Below are 23,141 nucleotides of genomic sequence, written 5' to 3' on the forward strand. Positions count from 1 at the left end.
GGGAAGGGGAGAAGTCAGTGTCTCCAGGTTTCTGCACTGACTTGGAAATGTGTTCAAATCATTCAACAACTATTTACTGGATTCTTCATTGGCATCAGGCACTATTCTAGGTCCCAGGGATGTAAGATAAAGAAGGCAGACACAGATCCTGCTCTATACAGCTGACAGTCTGGTGAGAAAAGACAGACAACCAACAGGTAAACAGATACTACATCAATGCAGCTTTAGTGAGCACGATGGCTGTGTGTGTGTGTGTGTGTGCGCGCGCGCGCAGACGATGTGGTCAGAGAGGTCCTCTCTAAGGAGAGGACAGTTAATCATGGACATGAAGGAGAGTAAGGAACCAGTCACGGGAAGAGCCAGGAGAAGGCCATCCTGGGGAAAGGCAACAGTAGAAGCAAAGACCTTGAGGAAGGAACAGACTGGTACGTTTCTAGCAAGTGTGCCTGGGCAGTGATGAGAAAAGGGGCCAGTGTCAGAGAGGAGGGCTTTGGACTGGTGTGGACACAATGGTGGCAACCCCAAGCGCACCCGCTGAAGTCAAATATAATATTTAATCACAGAGAGTCCAACCGTGCTTACTCTTCCCTCCCTGATTCATTAAGTACTGACAATGACCAAGACACTATCTTGTGCTCCTTTCCTGTTCCAGGGCATTGAAGCCCCATGATACTATGAAGTAGGTCCTACTACAATTCCATTTTAAAGATGAAAACACTGAGACTCAGAGAGGTTAAGGAATTTGTCCAAGGCCACAGAGTGGGTAGGTGCTGGAACCGACTTCTGATCGGTAAGGCCTAACTCAGACGATGTATGTGTGACAGCGGGTGGGGAGAGGCTTGTGCATTCAAATACATCTATTGTCCTTCCGGTTGCTGCTGTTTGACAGAGTGATCGCAATACGCCTTCATGTGCACATGACCTGATGAAAAATTAAAAGCCCTTTCTCATCGACTCTCAAGCTTAATCTTTGCAACAACTTAGGGAGGTATAATTAATGATCTCCGTTTTGCGGATGAGATTCATTAGCTCCATTTTGCAGATGAGAAAGATGAGGTGCAAAGTACCTTCTCAGGGGGTGGTAGGTTGCAACCTAGGTCTTCCTATCCCCAGTGTTTTTTCCATTGAAAACAGGGTTGCTTGCCATGAGAAGGCCCTCTGCCATTCACCCATCACCAGGTACTTCGGACAACTCCGCATGTGTTAGTGGACAGAACAGGGACAGTACATAGGGTGAGGGGAGGGGCAGGTAGGTGTTAGAGTCAGTGTGGGTGTGAACCTCAGCTCTACCTCTTCTTGTCATGTGACCTTGAGCAAAATGTTTACTCCTTGAAGCCCCAGTTTTCTCATATATCAAATGGGAGATGATGATGATGATGATGATGATGATGATGATACCAGATCCACAGGGTTATGGTGAGGCTTTGATGAGATAGCACATGAAACCTCCTTCACAAATTTCCTGACACATAGTAACTGCTCAATAAACGAGTACTCTCAGAACCACTATTATCCAGGAAGTATTGGAGGCACAGAGACTGGAGACTGTGGTGTGCAGTCTGCGTCCCCATCTCTGTGTGCAAGTCTCAGAGTTTAACCTTTCCATTTCACAGATGAGGACATAGAGGCCAGAGGAAGGGAGGGCCTGGCCCCAGGTCGCACTGGGTGCACGTGTGGAAGTTGCTGTCTGCCTCCTGACCTCAGGCTCTTCCTTCACAATGCCTTCCCTTCTCCAGGGTCCTGCTGTTTCTTTTGCTCCTCTCCTCCAACGTCACCCAACCCTGCTGAAAAGGAGCGTTCCCCCTCAATCTCTGGTCCCACCACGGGTGTTGTCACATGGTTGTGGTACCCAGGCTCCCTTGGCATTCCTTTCATAGAGCCGAGGCCAGTGAGGTGAGGGTGGGCCTGGGGCAAGTCTCTGAATGTGTGGGAATGAGCCCCCCACCCCAGGAATCAGGCCTGGCCGCTGCTGTGTGTTTGCTCAGGACCCTTTGGCAGTCATCCATGAGGAGAAAAAGGCAAGGCAGCCAACACAAGACAGAGGCTAATTACCTTGGGTAATAGGAAATCGGGGAATGGCAAAAGAAGGGTGTCTCGACCTGTGGCCAGGCAGGGGCAGGGGCGATGGATGCCCAGCCTGGCCTGACCTCTGAGCTCTGAGGGGAGATTCCTGTGCAGGGTCACCCTCAGATTCCAACAACCCAAGGGTGCAGGAGCTGGCTACACTGTCAGACCTTCTGCGGACCCTCTCCCTTTGCTGCTCTTTGTTTGTTTTCATTCAAAAGCCAAACAAAGGAAACAAACAAGGAAATTCAATTTAAACAGGGGCCGAGTCTGATGTTTCTGTTTTGTTACATCAGGGTGAGCTTAGGACAGAAAATCTGCCTTGACTTTCACTCCTCCAATTGGTCTCAGCCCTGTGGTACTGCGCAGAAGTACATGGATGGAGGGGCTGCAACAGCAAGTTGCCTTTCTAGGTGTGGGGGGGACAGGGAGTTGGGATGGAGGGGGACAGACTAGAGAGAGAGAAAGAGAGCGAGAGCGAGCGAGCGAGCAAACCTCAAAGAAACAGGACAGAGACACTGAGACACACACACAGAAACATAAACGAAGAGAACAACAAAGGCAAAGGAGGAATGACTGGGGGCATGGCAGATAGACCCAAACAGCAAGCTATGCGAAAAACAGTTACACAGAGAGGGAATAAAAGGCAAGGAGAGATGGACAGCCTTGCAGAGGCACAGGAGGGCAAAACACAAGTGAGAGAGGTAGAAAAGTTGGAAGGGCTGGACCTCGGGAGGAGAAGAGACGGAATGGAAAGAAATCCTGTGGCAGAAGTATGCATTCCCAGAACGCTCAAGCTGGGGTCAGTCTAAAGCCCCTTCACTTTGAAGATGCTGAAATTGCAGAACAAGGAGAAGATACGAAAACGTAGCCTGAGGTCCCACAGGCAGAAGTGGTGGTAGTGGGATATGAGCCCAGATTTCCTGCCTGAGAGACGGGTCCTCCACACCTGTGCCCCTGGCATTCCATCTTGTCCTCTCCCAGCATGCATGAGGAGTTTGGTGCCAATTGTGCTTAATTACAACTCGGGGGTCTGGACCCATGCTTTCATTTCATCCCATTTCTCCCTAAAAGATCCCAGATGGTCATTCTCTCTGAGGCTAGTGGGACTCCAACCTGCCCCAAAGGGAACAGCTCCTCCAGGATTGTCCTTGGAAGAGACCAGCGACTGAGGCAAGGAAAATGAAGGAGGAAGAAGAAAGTAACTAACATTTCCTGCAGGCCTCCTAGAGGCCAGGCATTCTGAAACATCCTGATTGTGGAGTTTCTCACTTAATGCTCTTCCTGACAGCCCTCTGACGCAGGAACCCATTATCAGGCCCTTTTCCCCCAGGAAGACACTGTTGCAGAGCAGTGAGAAATGACTTTCCCCAGGGCAGGTTATGAGCACGGGGTAGAATTGGGATTTGCCCCCAGCTCAGCTTGTCCTCCAAGCCCGTGCTCTTTCCACTGCCACAAACAACCTTTTTGGCTCAAGAGGAATAAAACTAATTTTGGTAAGGAACGAGCAAGCAGAAAATGAGAAACCCCAAGAACTGACACGGGAACTATTTTAAAACTCGAGACCAAGTCGGTCAGACTTGATGGAGGAGAGCCGCCAGTGGGATAAGAGACCGGTCCAAACAATATCCTGGCTCCTTGTCAGAACGGCCCAGATCCCAGGGCCATTAACACAATCAAGTTCAACAATAAAATAAAGAAGAGTTCAGAGTTAGGGATGACAAATGTGTGACAAGCACATTTCCAGGGCAGAAGAAGAAAGCCTCTTCCTAGTTCTCGAGGTGGGAAGCGAATAGTGGGTGTCAGGCAGTGAGGGAAAGAAGAGGCGAGAGAAAATGTTCATCGCTTTGAAAAGATGGCAGTTGATTTGTCAGCTCTCGGTGTTAACTGCTTTTGGGGTACCATAAAGCATTTCCCTGCTTTCTACGTAACAGCGGTGTAGGATTCCAGCCTGGCTAACACTGATTCCCCACAATGTCACCCAAGGAATACTAGCGGTGTCTCTGGATAAGGGACCACCTACCAGGGCTCTGTCCCTCTCTGTGAAATGCTCTCTCTCCCAGTAGTTGGGGAACGGAGGAGGAGCGAGTTGAAATTAATTATTACCACAATGAGGGCAATAGTGATAATAGTTAACACCACATATGCTCCTACTGGCAGCTCATCACCAGATGGAGAGCTTTTGTGCATTATCTGATCAAAACCTCTTGGAGTCCCAGGGAGCTGGACATTGTGTCATCCACATTCTCACAGAGGACGGATTGGGGGCGCAGAAGGTTGAGAAGCTCACCCAGTGTCACATGGCTGACCAAGTGCAGGGCAGAGATTTGAACCTGGGTCTGTCTGTCTCCAGCCTATGCCTTTTAACAAGAGACTGAGGAACTAGAAACCAGCCATCCAGAAATCATTCAAAAACGCTGCTTTCTTCACATAATCATAGTTTTTAGAGTTGGAGAGGGCCTTATAGCTCTTAATCTAGTCACATACTTGTATTTCATAGATGCAGTGACCCTAAAGCCCAAGGGGTTGGTGTCAGTTCTTACTCATTAAGAAGCTACAGAGTCATGCTCTCAAGTTCTGGACAGCAGTCGTCATTTAAACCCGAAGCAAATGCAACCTCTGTGAAGTTTGTCTGATGTCCCACTGGAAGAGACCCAATAGTCTGCTGTACCTTGGGGATTCCCTGTCTAGAGCTCTCACTGTCCCCAATTCCATTCTGCAGAAAATAAGACTTGAGCCCCAACATCTACGAGACAGTGGCAGACAAGAGTCAGAAGGCCCGATTTCCAGCTTACGATGATTTTCCTAACTTTAGGGCATAAGGGGTTGGTTGTTACCGATGAGCCTGAATATGTCAAGTGTGGAAAAGAGCACCAGGGGGTGTAGAAAAGTCATGGCCTTCAAGAGGGAGTGGGGGTGGGATGTGTTTTAGAGGTAAGGGGGAGCCACAGATTGCGGAGGGACTACTCTTTATTGAGCACATACTTAGATGCTTTGCTAGGGTGTTTCTTTTTTCTTTTTTTCTTTTTCTTTTTATTACTTTAATTAAAAATGTAGCTAACATAGAACATTATATTAGTTTCAGGTGTATACAATAGTTATTCAACATTTATATACCTAAAGAAGTGATCATCACGATAAGTCCAACAACCATCTGTCACCGTGCCACGCTATCACAATATCATTGACTATATTCCCCATGCTGTACATTACATCCCCATGACTTATTTGTTTTGTACCTGGAAGCTTGAACCTCTAATTGCCCTTCCCCCTCTCCCCCCCTTTTAAAAATTTTAAATTATAGTTGACATTCGATATTATTTTATATTAATTTATTATGTAAAGCATAGTGATTAGACATTTGTATAAATTAAGAAGTGATCCCCCGACTAGTCACTATACATAGTTATTACTATATTATTGACTATATTCCCTATGTTTTACTTTATATCCCCATGACTATATTGTAACTATCAATTTGTACTTCTTAATACCTTTACCTTTTTCACCCTGTTCCCCAATTCCCCTCCCATTTTCACCCCAATAAATCTAATACCCATCTGACATCATACATAGTTATTACAATATCATTGACTATAATCCTTATGCTGTACCCTACATCCCTATGACTGTTTTGTATCAACCAATTTGCACTTCTCAATCGCTAGGGTGTTACTTATTCAATTCTCATGCAACTCTGCAACCTAGGTTTTATTATTTCTGTTTGACGAAGGTTGGTAGATGTACAGTGACTTACCCAAGGTCACATAACTGAAAATGCCACCGCCAGATTTGCATCCACAGTCTGTGGCCTTTCATACCACCATTAGGTCATAAGTGATCTGAGGCTAACAGCTTTATCTTAGTCACATGCGTCCTTGCATTCCCTAGCACACTACCAAGAAACAGGAAAGTCTCAGAATATGTCTGCTAAGTAAATGAGTAATGAATGAGTAAATAAAAGGCAAATGAATGAAAGAATGGATGGACATATACGTGAATGAATGATGGAGTATAAAATGGATGAATAGCTAGATGGATGAATGGGATGAGTGGGTGGATGGGTGGATGGATGGATGGATGGATGGATGGATGGATGGATGGATGGATGGATGGACGGATGGATGGATGGATGAAAGAAGGAAGCAAGAGAGGGATGGATGATTGATTGGGTAGATGGATATGTGAATGAATCGTTGACTGAGTGGATAAAGGAAAAAATGAATGAGTTAAATAACTGTGATAATTGTGATAATTATGCTCACTGTGTTACCAACGACAGCTTTCTGGTTGGTAAGATAGGTGTGCTATAGTTTCATAATTAGGGTACGTGAAGAGAACTAGTCTCTAGAACTCTATGTTATCGCTTAGGATGGCTGCCTCCAGATGTGGCAACACTCATTGAGATGGAAAACAAAAGTAAAATCAGTGCCTTTTTCCTCTGAGATTGACAGATGCGTCTCAGAATGACTTCCTTTTGCATCTCCAGAAGTTTGGACACAACGGGGCTAATGTACTCTATGAAAGTGTGATAATGGTGCTATTTCTAAGGGACTGTCTAGACCTAGTACCAAAAAAATTATATGTATATCTACTATGTATACGTGCATATGTATGGATGTGCATATATACATGTACATAGCATGTATATATTCATCAGAGGTGATATCATGCAATGGAGACAAGAACACAAAGCAGGGGCTCCTGTCACAGCCCTCCTTGCTAACTTGCCATTTTCCTTCTCTGGGCTACACATTCTTCATCAGTAGGAGGAATGGTTCTGAGTTCCTGGCCGCCCTGGGCCCTTCAGCACTAACCATGTATGACTCTGAGACTCACGGTGGCCACTCTTGTCCAGTGGACACTTCTAAACCTTAGCATCTCAAAGTGCACGCACAGGCTGCTCTACAAAACAGTTGGTTGGCCTGGACAGATCATTCACACCTTGCCTCCTCCCAGGCTTAATACCGTCCTGTCTGCTTCACAATCCCCACGCACCCAGCATGTCTTACTTGTAGAGACCGTCGGGCTCCAGACACTTGAAGATCACTGAGTAGATACTGACTTCAGGGACCTCTCCATGGCTTCGACCAGCTGCGACACAAGATGTGCCCAGGCCAGAGAGTAAGTCATCGGCAAAACTCAGGAATTCTCCTGGAAGGAGACAAAGAAAGATGAGCTCCCCAGCTCAGGCTTTGGTGAGCAGACATTCCTGCTATTGTCTAAACCCATCAAATGCTGGTATATCATTATCAGGAGGATTAGCAGACAGAATAAGCACAAGATATGAAAATGACAGGAGGGATTATTCATTATGAATTTGTACCAACTGGACAAACAGTTCGCCAAGTTTACTATTTGGAAGTGCTGAAAAGGCTGAGTGAAAAAGTTAGGCAACCTGAACTTTTCACCAACAATTCATGGCTCTTGCATCACGACAATGCACCAGCTCACACGGCACCGTCTGTGAGGGAGTTTTTAGCCAGTAAACAAATAACTGTGTTGGAACACCCTTCCTACTCACATGATCTGACCCCCAAAGACTTCTTTCTTTACCCGAAGAGAAAGGAAATATTGAAAGGAAGACATTTTGATGACATTCAGGATATTAAGTGTAATATTAGTGCAACAACAGCTCTGATGGGCATTCCAGAAAAAGAGTTCCAAAATTTCTTTGAAGCGTGGACTAGGCGCTGACATTGGTGCATAGCTTCCCAAGGGGCGTACTTCGAAGGTGACCATAGTGATATTCAGCAACGAGGTATGTTGCACTTTTTCTAGGATGAGTTTGCAAACATAATTATCCGACCTCTTTAAATTTATGCCAGAATTTTCTCAACTGTAAAGGGGGTGTACCAATACCTACTTTTATAAACTTGTAGTGAGGTTCAATTGAGGCAAACTATTGTGTAATAAAAATGCATGAAAAGGCAATGGGGTGGGGGGGGGAAGGAGCAGTGCTTTCTGTCCAGAGTAACTATTCTGATCTCTCACTACCACTGACTTCCTCTTAACTGCTTAAGCATGTCCCTTCCTTCTTGGAATTGCATTTCCCTTTCTGGTGTAATGAAGAAATTGGACTAAGAATGTAAAGTAGGTTTCATGTCACATGGTCACTCTTATGCACCAGCACTAGATTTATGGAGTGTTATATTGATATGGACAGAAGCCTGGTCTAGCTAAGGAGGTAAGAATTCCATGACTGATTAGTGATGAAGGGCATGAGACAGAAAAGGACAGTGGAAGAACAAGTGCCCGGACTTCACGATTTCTATATCACCTAGCCATCAGATTTTAGAAAACAGCTGACATTTACTAGACATAGAAGGAATGAAGAAGACTACATGAAGACTAGAAAGAATGACACACATTTGGAATCGATCCTGAGATCTTGCCCTTAGCTCTGTTAAAATGTTGCTGTACAGCTTTGGCCAACTAAATTCCATGTTTGAGCCTTAGTTGTTTTTTCTTCTGTAAAGTGGAGGTGCTAGAATCACTATTAGGGTTTTTGAAAAAACTAAAAATAAAAACGTGGATGTGCATGACGATTGAGTTATGAGGACAGGCATGGCAGCACTATTTAAACGAGCAAGAATTTAGAAACCAAATGTCCAACGATATAAACACCACAATATCAATTATAGTTCGATGATGCAATGGAATATTTTATAGCCATTAAAAATAATATTGTGGAATAATATGAAGTTATATGAAAGGATATTCCTGACATATTAAGTTTAGAAACAGGTTACATTATTACAGAGTAATCTAATTTGGGGTGGAAAATTTACATGTGCATCTATTTGGAAAGGGAAGGAAAAAAATATAGAAAATGCATAATAGCGGCTTTGTCTGGAAAGTGAAATAATGGTACTTTTTCTCTCTTATTTTTGCTTATCTCTATTTTTAAAAGTTATCTACAATAACACATATTGCTTTTGTAACAAGGAAAAAATCAATACAAATTACTTAAAAATAGATAAAGTAAACGAGCCAGACTAAATGGCCTCTGAGTTCCCTTCCAATTCTAAAATTGGATGATTTAGGAGCGAAACAGGCATGTGAGGTATTTTATACCACACAGTATGAAATGCTATGAGGCCTCCCAACTGTTGGTTTCTTGTTCTCTGAAAATGCCTGTCCTTGCTTATGTTCTCAGTAATAAACAAGAGGAGGATGTCCATTCACCTCTATCTTCTCTCCTTGGGCTTAGGACAATCCAATGGAATGGAACAATCATGAGCAGTAATGCTGACCAAGAGTCCGAGACTCAGAGAAACTGTGTGGCGCTTCTTTCCCAGGGACCTCGGTGGGCAGAATATGCCGATGGCTTCCTATCCGTCTTTCAAAGAGAAGTTCGTTCTTCACAAGTGAATCATTGTAACACTTATCTGACTGATTGTCTGGATGGCCCTGGGACTCGGGGGAACACTCATTCTGTAACATATTGGTCCCTGTGGTCCAATACAGCAGACCTGATGAGCAGTATTTTTGTTTCCCACTTTTTAGCAAGACAACATACAGTTCATAGCCTTGATATGTAGATACCACGGTGAATGTCTGGACCAAGCTGTCAGCTGCTACTGCCAGACAGACTTGGGACTGATCTCGATTTCCACCCTTTACTGCAAATCCCTTAACCTGTCAAAGTCTCGGTTTTCCTTTCTGTAACAAGGGGGCAATAACACTTTTATGAGTTTGGAGTCTAGAAAGAAAAGCTGAGTCTAGGAAGAAATCCTTTGTCTAGAACCAGAGCTTTTGCTAGAAAAGAAAGAGGTAAATGCAACTCGTTTTCATTATAGATTTTGGCATCCCCCATTTCTTCTATCGGCTTCTTTCTCAACAAAATGAAAAAAACAACGCTGTGTCTCTTCCAACAGGTACCAAAGCAGAGCAATGCATCGGATGAAAAATGGAGGAGAAAAAAAAAAAAGAGGGGAAAACATGAGATTATTCACTGAATGGAGTGAGGGCTTTGTTTTTCTTGGTTTCTCAGGATTCCAAGTCTGGCTGCTTCCATTTGTTTTCTTTGAGCTTGGATCCATGTCTGTCTGCTTTTCAATTTGTTTCCAGATAGCCATTGAAAGAGTTGGCCCTACATAAGGGAATTCAGGATGCTTGTGGCCTGTATTACTTAACTGTCTTCAAGCCAAAAGATGGTTGACATTCATTTTCAAATGGCCATAGCTTTCCAGACATTTCCATGCATTTCAGAATAATTTAGACCATGGACAAAAGCCCCATAAATACCAGCACACAGTTGTAAGGTTTATAGGTTTAATTCACGTGAAGAAACTGGATAATACAGAGTAGATAACTAATCAAATCAAGGACATATAAGGATATTTAGGGCCCAATTCTATTCGGGACTATCTATACGTAAGAAACTTCAAATGAAAAGAATTCAACTAACAATTGTCACCCCAAAAAATTTAAAAAAAGACAATAAAAAAAGATTATTTAAAAAAAAGAAAAGAAAAGAATTTGAAGGCACGAAACTGACTTTTAGTACCAATCTTTCTTTTCTCTATTTAATCCTCACAGTACACAATCCTAATGAGTTAAATTTTGGTATCTCTGTTGGAAAACTGAGGTTAAGAGCACAAATTTAGGAAGGGACAGAGCTGAGATTTGAACCCATATCCCCCTATCTCTGAAGCCTTACCTTTTCTTTTATACTATGCTGCCTCCTAGAGAAAGTTTAAAAAATGATAGTGCTAGAAAGTGAGCTTTCTCAATTCTGTTCAATTTGTGATTGAATTCCTGCCACTCCCTTAGCTCTGTGGGTTTGAGGAATGAAACAATAAAAGAAATGTTCTCTGACCTTCTACAGCTTGTAATCTGACAACAGGAAGGGTTGTTAAATATAAAAATAGACCCATAACGTAAATTGTAATATTGCTTTTCTTGTCACTCTATTCCAGATGGTTTAAATGCAACCTAGGTGGAGGCAGGTGAATGAAGCAACCCCTCACTCTCCCTGCTCACTTAGTGTGTCTGTGTGTATATGGGGTGGGGAGGGGATAAGAAAGGCCTGGGGGCTTCCCAATGCACAAATGCAAATCAGTGCAACTCAACACGTGTATTGTGGTTCCAGAATATAAGATATCCCGTATGTGGCAGGAGTACAGTTGACTGAACAGTAATATGATACAGTGGTTAAGAGGCTGGACTCTGAATTTGCACTGCCTAGGATTGAATCCTGGTACACTCTCACTTCCTGCTTGCCAGGAAGTGAGCAGGTTCTATTTTCTCATATGGAAAATGGGTATAATAATAGCATCTAACTTATAGTGTTGTTGTGAATATCATATGAAAGGCTGCATATATTGTTTACACACCAATTAGCACAATGTCTGTCATACACTAATAGCTCAAAAATATATCAACGGCCGTTATTATTTATGTTATTATTGTTGTCATAACCGAGGAGAGAGACAAGGACCTTTAAAGACGATTTCTTATCCAACCTGTTCCTTTCCCAGGTGACAACAAGCAAGTCCAGAGAAGGAAAGATGCATGCTCAAAGCCATACATAGAGGAGGACGTCGCCTCGGAACAAAAACTTCTCTCTTAACTCCTACAGCCTATGAGATCATTCATATCATCCAGCCCATGAGATTATATTGCTGAGAATCGAAGAGCTTCCAAAGCTGCCCCACAGCCCTTGTTCCTCTTCAGTTTCTGACCAACGTTATTCAACATGCATTTGAGCTGTTTTTCCTGGGCATGTACTACGTGCCAGGCACTGTTCTAGGAACTCGGTTCTACCCTGCTCTCTTATTAAACGTGGAATCTCTGAGAAAGATAGAGAGCCCAGGAGAGACAGAAGGAGTTCAATAGGTTTCCAGCCCGTAATATAGTCTAACAGTGGCTTGCAAATTAGAATGCTAGAACTCCAGGGGGCTAAGAAGGAATGACAAATGTGGCAGGGGATATGTCTGTCTCCTCTATCCCCACACTGACCTTCAACCAGATCAACTCCACTTTGATCTCTTTTATATACTGATGGTCCATGTTTTATTTAGGTTGGGGAAAAAACTGTTTTCAAAACATAAAAGTTTTATGGTTCAAAATGTTTGAATCCTAAAACCCTGCCACATTCCCTGATAGAAACACAGAGGTTTCGGAATGTTGTAGCCCCATTCAAGGCTTTGCAGCCACTCTGGGGCAGACTGCATTACACTGCAATTCTGCATCTGACATCCCTGTGCCTTAAACTAGGATACTCTTCCTAAGCTGCCACTGTCCCCTCCTCCCTGGGACATTGCTATGGCAGAACCCTCTGCTGCTGCCTCACCGTGCGTGTCCAAGACTCTAACATTCTTTTTCTGTTTTTCTTTCCTTGAAAACAGATAGGGATTTGGGAGTCGCTGTACAGGAATGTGCCTGTTCCCCATTATGGCTCTTCTGGGGCTGTAACCCGAGTGGGCTCGGGCCAGACCCCCACACATTTCTTTATCCACTCAGACTCGAGCCTTGCTCTCATTACAATCCACAGAAAAGGTCAATCATGATTCTGCTGAAGCTTCAGAACCAACCCAACCAAGCACAGAGCAGTTTTTCTAAAGGCCCCACCTCTTACCTCAGTTCTCTCTCTCCTGCTCCTTTCATCACTCCCTCAATCCTCTTCCTCCTCTTTCCCTCTCCCGCTCTCTCTCCCTTCACCCTCTCCCTCCGGATTGAGGTCACAGTCAAAGCTGGCCACAAGAGCAAATTGAAAACAGGTTGGGAGAAAAGCAGCAAAGAAATTCCAAAATGGAAGGGGCGGGAACAGTGAATTATTTAGCCCAGGTGGGGAGAAAGGTCCCAAGCTCAGGACTCCACACTCTTTTCAGGAAACACCAAGGGGAATTAGAAGCCACTCTGGGCTGGCCTCTCTCTAACCTGCACACACTCCTTGCTGGGGTGCCCGGGGAGAAGCAGGGCTCTGCATCTCCCCACCTTTCCTTTACTTGAGCAAATGGAGACAATCATACGGAGAACTTGTCAGTGACAAAATGCATCTTGGAGGGCCTCACGCCTATCAACTACTGTGGATTCATTTCTTCCAAAACATGACGCTATTGTAAATGGAGAGCAATGGTGCTCGCCTTTCTCCTAATGGTTGTGCGAGGTGGTAGGAAGAGAGTGGGTTTGAGGGGTACAAGAGACCTGGTTTTGAAGCCAAGCTACATCACTTCATGAACTATATTTTCTAGGGATGGGTGATTACACTCTCAGAGACTGTTTCTTCATCTGGAAAATGAATGGTTCTCAGAGAATCGGGCAAGGAAGACATAAGATAATGTATACAATATACCTGCTACATGGATGGTTTGTGAATGTTGGTGCCCCGGCACACCTGCCACTTCTCCCCCGTTAGGTCTTCTCAGTTTGTTTCATAAATTTGTAGTGGTCAAACTCAGCTGCTTTTATTATGTGACACTTACCTCCTAGAACCTTCCTTTTTTTTCTTTTTTTTTGCAAAAGGAAGTCATTTTTAAAAGGAAGGAAAGAAGGAAGGAAGGAAGGAAGGAAGGAAGGAAGGAAGGAAGGAAGGAAGGAAGGAAGACAGGAAGGAAGGAAAGAAGGAAGGAAGGAAGAAGGAAGGAAGGAAGAAAGGGAGAAGGGAGGAATGGGAGAGTAAAAGAAAATGTTTATTTAGTTCTTATTATATGGCGTTAACACTGCTTGACAATTTTACTTATACTGTCTTGATTAAACATTCAAAACAACCCTGTCTTGATTAATATTCAATACAACCTAATGAATTAGGTTAATTGAGCTTTTACAAATGAGGAAATAGGTTCAAGGAAAGTTAAATAATTTCCCTAACAAAATCCCCTAGAAATGGTAAAGGCTAGAACCAGGATTTGAGATTCAAAGTCTGTGTTTTTCCTGCTACACGTTGACCTACAGACTGTAAGATTCTGTCAGCAATAGCTGTGTTTTGGTCACCTCTGTGGCGCCAGCACCCAGCATACGACTGGCCACACAGATATTTGTGGAATTCTGTGAAACTGAACTTCAGTGCTTTAAGCCTGACCCACTCTCATCTCACTAACACGAGCACCTGGCATGAGGACTCTGCTTGAGAAGAGCCAGCCTGCCTCCTGTGTGACCTCTATGGGGAGTACACTGGACTCCCATGGTACAGAAGAGAAGGGACCGTCAGGACAAAAGTCCTCCCAAAACAACGATGGTGGTCTAGTAAATATCCACATAGAGCTTCTATGTGCCAGGCATTGTATGAAGGGACTTGTGGCTCATCCTCATGCCAGCCCTCGCGTGGACATCTGTTGGTTTGACCTCCTCTAAATCCATGTGTCCTTCTACTAATAGCACCCCAGTGTTCCACTGGGGAACCATCTCTCCTCCAATTATAGTCAATCTAATTTAAGTGACACGAAGACCTTCTCCCTCCTCCAGAGATGGACACGTGATCAGTGATCTGATGTTCTAAGTCAAGAGGCCAAACAGAGATGACCAAGTGACCCAGGCCTGCTCAATCAGACGAGCTCCTGGGAAAGAGACCAAGTCCTGATGGTATCACTTGAAGCCTTAAATCAGTTGTCTCTGAACCATTAAGAGATAAACCCTTGGATATTTCAAATATATGTGTCAATATTTTTCATTTTCTGCCCAAATTAGTTTCCATTTGTTTTCTGTTACTTGCAGCCAGGAGGCCTACCAGATACAAATCCTACGAGGTATATTTTAGGATTACCATTTGACACATTAAAAAAAAAAAAATAATGGTCACAGGTCTTACTCAAGTTGCTCAAGGTCACACTCCATTTAAATAACAGGACTGGCTTCAAATCCAGAGCTGTCAGACTCCAAAATCTGAGCGCTTCCTATCATAAAATACCACCCAGGGCAAAGGGCACAAAGAGTCTATTACTGAAGAAAAATCACCGAATACTTCCAGTGTCCTGCTTTCTATGGCCCCATCTTCTGACCACATCGCCCCTACACCCTTCCTCACTTCCTCTCTTCAGCTATGTTGGCAGTCTTCCTCCTTTTCTAATAGGCCAAGCGCATTCCTACCCCAGGGTCTCCACGCCTACTTCTGCATGGCTCACTCCCTTTCCTTATCCGGATCACTGCTTACATGTCATTTCCTCAAAAGGCCCCCTCCTCAGAAGCGCCTCAATCTAATTTCATCACTCGGTTCCTTTCCTCTACTTTCCTTCTTTTCGTTAAGCTTACCTTGTTTTCTCATATACTGATGAATTACGATATTGTCTGTATCTCCCATTGTAAGCCCCTTGAGAAAGGGACTTCGTCCATCCACCATGGCGCCTGCACATAGCAGGCCCTCCATAAATATTTGTCTAGGGAGTGTACGGGTCTGCTGTGTACTGTAAACTGAGCTGATGGTTGGGAACAACATGAAGAAGAATGTCTTCGTCTGCGTTCCCTGGAAAGCAGAGCCTAAGAGAAGGGCTTAGGTGCAGGTGCTTTATTTGGGAGGTGATTCTAAGAAGCAGGCCTGGGGAAAGGGAACAATGAGGCACAGATGAGGACAAGTCAATATAGAGGTATGTATCATTAGGTTTGCTGCTATGAGTAATGGGGGTTCTGTTCTACAGGGACCTTCAAGGAAGTAAACGGGATGTTTCCCAGAATTGTTTGGCTGAAAGTTGGGGAGCCAAACATGTCTTCCCTGATTCCTGATGACCATGGGTTGGGAGTCTCCCTGGGAGTGTGAGTTTCCCCACACTTTATTATTATTATTATTATTATTATTATTATTATTTTTAGCAGTGCTTGTACACAGGCCTAGGGAGCCCCCTCAGCCTTGTGCAAGGCGAAGGGGCAGACATTGGAAGCGCGCATTGGAGGTCACTGGCAGCACAAGTTGAGCGTGGCTGTGGACAGAGCTGCCCACCACAGTGACACCTGAAATAGCCATGGGCCAAGAGGATATAGCCTAGCCCCTGTGGGGTCTGCTACAAAGACCCAATCTCTGCCTTTTAGGACTTTATGGAAAGAATGACTGATGTGCCTTCTTCACTGAGGTCTAGGACAGACCTGTCAGCCCCACTGTTGAAACAGTCCACACACAGTTCTTGGACACCCACTAGTGCCAGGGAAAGGACTGCCCACTGTGGACACAGCCACAGCCCCTTCCCTGAGCAAGGCAGAATGGTCCTGGTTGCTTTTATGAGTGAGCCATCTGAGTCCTGCAACTTATTATTAATACAGAATTTAAGAATATTAACCTCAGCGTTAATGTGCGCTTGGCTAATAGAGCCTGCCCTTTCCTTCAGTTGGATTAATTAGGGCCATAAAAGCCCTCGTCATCCCCACCATCTCGAGGACAAATGATGCTAATACATTTGGCTGGAGTGGGTATTGCTAACATGTGTGAGGACAGCCAGTCTGGGGACCAGACTGCGGAGGAGGAAGACAGGGAAGGAAAGCCAGGCCCCCCCGCCCCCGCCACACACACACACCTCCCTCCCCGGCCATCACTCTCTGAGGACCACAGTGCGTGTTTACTGCCGTCACAGCACTCATCCACACAGAGGGTTTTCTTTTCTTTCTTGCCTTTTTGAAATCTCAATCCTCAGCATTACACTCTTGTGAAGTGGAAAGAACCAAGTGTACAAAATGTGCTTCTCGTCAGATTCGCAGTTCCTCTAACACTTCCAACTTTCTCTGGGCTCAACACTCTCTTCAGCGTCTCCCTCTCTGTGCAAAACAGCAGACGCCGTGTGTGCTGACGGTGGGCCCTGAGAGCCCCTCTGACCGCAAATGTGATGAAACAGCATATCATCTGGCAGGGCTGGGGCTATTATTCGCATTTTTTTCAAGGAGAGATGAGACGCTTGTGACTCAGGGCAGGTTGCCCGACTGCACAGCGACGACACAGCAAAGCTAGGACTTGAACCCGGGTTGATCTGATTCCAGAGCCTGTGGGTTTTTTTCCACCACAACACGTACTTCCTCATTGTTCTGTCTCTATGGGCCTCAGTCTCCTGGTCTCTAATATGAAAACGTCAGGGTCTACTCTGTGAGGGGTTCATGAGGAGTGAATTAAATTGAGTCCATAAAAAATATAAAAGTGCATTGTAATCTGGAAAGTGCAATGCATATATAAGGATTGGTTGTTAAGGGCAATCCACAGAGAGCCAGGTGAGATGATGACAATATCAGATGGGTGCTTCTGGAGTTAGAAGGAAGGCAAGCAGGCCATCCTTTGCGAGGTACGGAGAGAGGTATTTCGGTGTTCAGCCCTAAGAACCCACCAGGACACACAAAAGGTGGTGATGAAGAACCTTTCACCAGGGTAAAGGCACAGAAACATATCCACCAGTGACACAGAGGAATTCCTGTGTTGCAGGAAAGGGGTTGGGGAATGAGAATGCTAAATGCAAGGAAATTTGGGGCTAGCTTCCTGGGATTGGAGCTTCCAGAACTCTTCTCAGCTCTGGAGAGCTGGCTTCTCTTCCTCCATTTCAGATCAACTGCCACCTCCTCGCAGCCCTCGGCACCAGCCTATCTAGAGCAGACCCACAATGCCTACTCTCAAATACTCCCATCATAGAACTTGTGCTATTCTTCCGAGCACTAGTGACAAGCTATAGTTACTGTATTTGTTTATTTACCTCTTTATTGTCACTTGCTTACTGCAATGCTAGCTCCGTAAGTTCAGTTTTCCATGGCGTTCCATCATATTCACGGTCTCCCCAGCATCCAGCAGAGTGTTAAGATCCACTGAATGAATGGGGGAAGGTGGACGCTGGGGAGGTGGCTCTGTAAACATGCTCTTCCCTGAATTGTTGCTCATGCCTGACACCTTTCCAAAAGCTTTCCTTGGCCATTCCTTCATCCAGCAAGGGCCGGGCCCCTCCACTGGGTTCCCACAGGACCCTTGCTTCCACCACTGTGGTCCTTAGCCCAATGTGATAACCTATTTAGTGTCTCTCTCCCCTGGGGACCAGGAAGACTTATGGAAAGGGACCTGGCCTGTCCTAGTTACCATCTGAGCCTTGTACCTGGGTGTGTGGAACGATCAAGCTGACGAAGGACTATGGCTTCCTTCCTGGGTGGAAGTTATCCCACGAGGGGAGGGTTGGGCTAGGTTTTCATTGTGTACCACCCTTTGAATTGTGTCCTATGAGACCAACTGCTCTTGTGTGAAGGAGAACTGAATCCAGAGTCTGGGGCCATACGCTGCGCCCCTAGCTCCCCTCCCTGTGAGACTCTGTACACATCAATCCACTTCTCTGTCAAAACAAATGGCCGTAACGGAAAGTAGGTGCCTCCAAGCACCCTCCCAGCCTTCATCTGATTTGATCTTGCAACTAACCCCAACGCAGCAACCCTCCTGAGTTTTCTCTATATGTGCCTATCACTCTGCTTCCTCAGTCTTAGCCTCTCTGGGCTCTTTGCTTAGCTGCCAGACCCCCACACCCCAGGGAATTTCCATCATTAATAGTGTTTCTTCTTGATCCCTGCCCAACCACGGTGTTTCTGCTTAGCCACATCCTCTGCCATGTCACCTTAACACCCACACTGGCCGCCCATTAACACTTGGACCCTTATCTCTCTTTACAATGAGATCGCCTATCTCTTCCTACAGTCCTTTCCCTTTGTAAAGCCCTTTATGATTTGTCGTAAGTGCTTGGTGAGGTAAGCAGGATGACATGGAGGTAAGGATTCCCGTTTCACAGGAGGGGAAACTGAAGTTCAGGAAAGGAACGTGTCCACCTGAGGAGGTCCTGGGGCTGGATCACACACTTCCTGACTCCCAACACCGTGCTCTGACATCTGTACCATGTGCTCTGGTCTCCTAACTCAGATCCTGAGCCCCACTTTACAGCCACCCTCTGAGGCGCCCCGTGAGGTTCTCCCTCTTCCTGCGCCCTCCTCACACTTACTGATTTAGACAATTACATTTATTAACACACCACCATCAAATCCCATTTGTGGAGAAAAAAGTAGCAAAAGAGGCAGCATGCTGCTCGGTATTGGTTTAAATCCTGGCTTAAATCCTGGCTCTGCTAACGGACTCTTCTAAGCAAGTTACTTTATCTCCCTAAAGCCTCATTTCTTTCATCTGTGAAATGGATGTGAAACTGCCCTTCTCAACAGAATCAATGAAATCATATTGACAATTAATGCAGATAAGGTCCACGGCACTTAGCACAGTGCTTGGCCCATGGCAAACATTCATTACATGGCAGCTTTCTTCTTGTTATTATTGTTATTATAAAACATACCAAGTCATGAAACATTTCGTATGGAGTAAGTAGGAAGGAGAAATTCAACAATCCGGGGAAAGTGAATTATCCTTGTGAATTGAGCATCTCATGCTCCCCCCAAACCAGGACGACACAAAGTGTGTGCCCAGAGATGAAAATCTGCGGAGTGCTCGCAGCTTCCCTCCCTTTTTTAGGTATAAACTTCAAAGGCTGCAGTTAGCAGATAGCTGGGATATCTTCAGTAGATAGGAGAGCTGCCATTTGTCTTCTCCTCTCCCATCCCTTACAGGGTGGGACCAATGCCCCCGCCCATTCCATCCCTGTGCCCAGGCCATACAGCAAGGAGCCTCCAGGAGGGTGGAGAGAAGGCTGGCAAAGATGAGTCAGGTTTTCTTGTCGTGCAAGCAACACCATTCCACCAGGCTGGGGTGAATCACTGAGAAGGAGGTGGAACCTGGGAGGTGGCAGAGAGAGGTAGGTTTCCAAATACGAGAGAGAAAGAGACAGACAGACAGAGACAGAGAGTGAGAGGGAACTAGAAAGGAACAGAGGAAGACAGAGTCAGAGAGAGAATCACAGCCAGGAAACACTCAGAGACAGAGAGACTGGAGTAGAAATAGACACCAATAGAAAGGAATAGGGAGCGAGGGAAGGAAGGGAGGGCAGGAGGGTGGGAGGCAGGATATTATCCAGAAAGAGAAGGACAATAGGGAGACACAAATAGGAATAGGAGAGACGGAGGCAGAGAGAGGTGTGGAGAGCAGGAGGGCTGGAGCGGAGAACCGCCCTTGCCAGAAGAAGGAAGAACAGAAACCCGTGTCCCAAGGGCTGGGCAGTGCTCCTTCTCATTCCTTTCCCCACAGTCGCACCTAGTGCCCTGGGTACAGGAGGAGGACCTTGAGCCCAGCCTATGGGTGCTGCGCTCTTCCCTCTTGGGCTTCAGACCCAAATCCAAGACAGCTGAAGGCCCTATTTCCCCAGAGCCTGGCTGCAGGACAGCCTTGGGGTCCCACTCAAATCTCACAGGCAGGGATGACTTTCTGGAGATACTCAGAGGCCAGAAGAGCCTCCACCAGAAAGCGATGCCCTGGAGCATTTGACCAGGTGACTTTCCTGGGCATCTTTATCCAAACCCTCTCATGTATCCCTCCGGCACACACGTAGTTTCTTTTTTTTTCGCTTTCTAGTAAAATGACTCCCTGGACTCCCCATTTATATTAAAATTTTCCTTTAAATTGAGAAGGGGAAACAAGCTCTCTCTTCAATCCACAATGAAGGCTATAAAAGGGTTTTTAAACTTGGAAAATTTGGCTGGTCAGTTTTTCCTACTGTTTAATACATGCCTTAGGTTACACTGAATGAGTAAACATGGTTTATAAGCTTCTAATTCATACCTAGCCCTATGAGTTTACAGGTTTACATATATACATACATATATATTTATATTTATATATATATGTATGTATGTATATATAAAGTATAGTGTAGTATACATATATTTATATATACATAAACACACATGCAGAAATACTCACATGTGTGAGTGCCTGTGTGTACATAAGTAATCCCTCTAATTTGTGCAGCTCATTCAGGTTTACAAAGAACGCACTCTCATTTGAGTGTCACAATAACCCTGAGAAGTAGGCAGAGTCGATTATCGTGTCTAGTTTATGGGTACCTGTGTAAGGCAGAGGCCCCAGGGACCCAGGGGTCTCCAAGGGGTCACAGTTCCCCTCTCCACGGTCACCAAACTGATTTCATGACCACGGGTCGGGCAGTGGCCACGTCTGAAGGACCCAAAGCCAAGGGGAGCCTGAGGCATCACAGCTTTGAGGCTTCCTTTTACAGATTGGAAGACTAAAGCTCAGAGTCACTGCTAGCCTATATGGTGTTTCCGTGCAAATCGGACCAAAAAACAAAGCAAAACTAAACAACAAATCTCTTCCTTAGGACACTTTCTTGCTGTATCTGAAAATTGTCCTAACATTCTGATTTATTAGAAGACACTTGATCACGGACTCATACATACCAATGCCGTCTACCACTGGAATGGTGAGTTTTTAGATGTGGCAGCATTCTGAACTGCAATACCTGTGCCACTGCAACACGTGTGGAATTCCTGGGACGGAGCTCAGCCCAGGTCAGAGAAGAGAGGAGGGCGACAGAGAGGGTGGGGAAGGCCAGAGGAGAGAGGGGCAACCTGGATTGCTGGGGTCTAAGAAGACAACTCATTTCAATTAAAGTGTAACAGAAGAAGAAGAATAACTCGTGTTTATTAAGCACTTCATCATGTCTGATGCTTCCAGTCACCCTCGAACATGACACATAGCTCTAACCAATGCTTGCAAGTCTGCCTTATTTTCTCAATTAATACTACTAATAATTATTATTATAGTTATTATTATTATTATTGGAGAACTCACAATCTGTCAGGTGCTATGTCTGGTATTTCATGTACTTTATCTATTTCAGCTTCATAAGAATTTCCCCACATTGATAGATGAAGACATTAAGGCTCATGAAGAGGTGCAATAACTTGCCCAAGGTCACGCGTCACATTGTGTAGCTGAGGTTTGAGTTGCATGAGGAAAGGGTAGAGGTCAGAGATACCTTCCCATCCTCTGAAGATGACTGAAATGCTTTACATACTCACTATTGACTATCCTCGCCCGTGAGACCCTACTTTGTATAGAGGGCATCGGACTCCAGCAAGGAGAAGGGACTTAACTCAAGTCACATCACAGGAAGCACCAGCCAAGAATGAAAGCAGCTCTCTGCCTTCTCATTCTGTATGTTTTTCCAGTGTCTCACAGTCTATTCATGCCTTTAATCACACCACGGCTGTTGATGAATGGAGCCATCTGGACGAGTTATTCATGGAGTCTCTGTGATGGGGATACTATGGTGGCTCCAGCCCTGCTTTAACCTGGTACCCAGCTTGCCTCCCTGTTTCCACCCCCTCCCTCACTGGCCTCCCAATGGATGCAAACAAAACATGGAGAGTCATCAGACATTGGGAAAAAGAAAAAGCAAGGTAAAACAAAATCAAAGTCAGGAGTCTGCTACAACAGGAAAAGCACTGCGCTGTCTTTGCACTTCCTGCCTTCAGCATCCTTTGTGTAAATGGGAATCAGCACTCTCACTTTGATGGGAGGTTTAAGGGGTTTAATGTGATGTGAATATTCTGGCCCAATCCTTGCTCTCTGTACATAACATATGTTGTTTCCAGTGCAAGGAGCAGTGGCCACTGGACACTGGTGCTCACCTTGGGCTATAACTGTACAGCACACGTGGCATTTCATATCCATCCACTGCTAACCCGGGCCTGTAAGACCTGCGTGATCCAGGGCCCACTACAGCTGCACATACAGCCCCGTTCTCTCTCCCCTTGCCGATTCTACTTCAATGACTCTGACGTCATTCCGTCAGAGAGGCATTCCCTGAACATCTGAACTAAAATGACATCCCCCAACCTCTATCCATGTACCCACTTTTTTCTTCCTTTCTAGTTCAGATTACTAGTCTCTGGCCTCATAGTGTACTACATCTATTCCTTGATCATCGTTCCTCCCCACCTTCGCTGGAACAGAAGCCCTAAGATTGGAGACATTTCATTCTGCTCAGTGCTGTATCATCAGCTTCTAGAATAGTGTTGGGTGCACAGTAGGTGGTCAGTAAGTGTGTACTGAATGACTTCACTCAGTTCCTCACAAAACACCAAGAGGCTAGCCAGGCTGGTATTCTGATTTCCATTTTACACATGAAGCAACTGAGGCCTGGGGAGGTAAAGAAACAGCTCCAAAGCGCTCCAGCCAGTAAGCAACAGAGGTGGGACTGGCAAGCTGAGCTGTCAGACTCAAACCCAAAGTTCTTTCTATC

At 45.2% G+C, this 23,141-nt stretch overlaps 1 protein-coding gene across 1 annotated transcript in view; it reads right to left on the reverse strand.

Annotated features, from left to right (window-relative positions):
- ASTN2 (astrotactin 2) overlaps nucleotides 1–23,141 on the reverse strand; it is a gene marked incomplete at its 3' end in the record, with an annotated part of 830,851 nt that overhangs the window by 39,169 nt on the left and 768,541 nt on the right. Inside the window, exon 20 of the mRNA XM_081066707.1 lies at nucleotides 7,077–7,218. Within this exon, the coding sequence (XP_080922833.1) occupies nucleotides 7,077–7,218 (142 nt within the window). The remainder of the gene's footprint in view (nucleotides 1–7,076; nucleotides 7,219–23,141) is intronic.

The sequence above is a fragment of the Rhinolophus hipposideros genome (genome assembly GCF_964194185.1).
Source record: "Rhinolophus hipposideros genome assembly, chromosome: 11".
NCBI lineage: Eukaryota > Metazoa > Chordata > Mammalia > Chiroptera > Rhinolophidae > Rhinolophus > Rhinolophus hipposideros.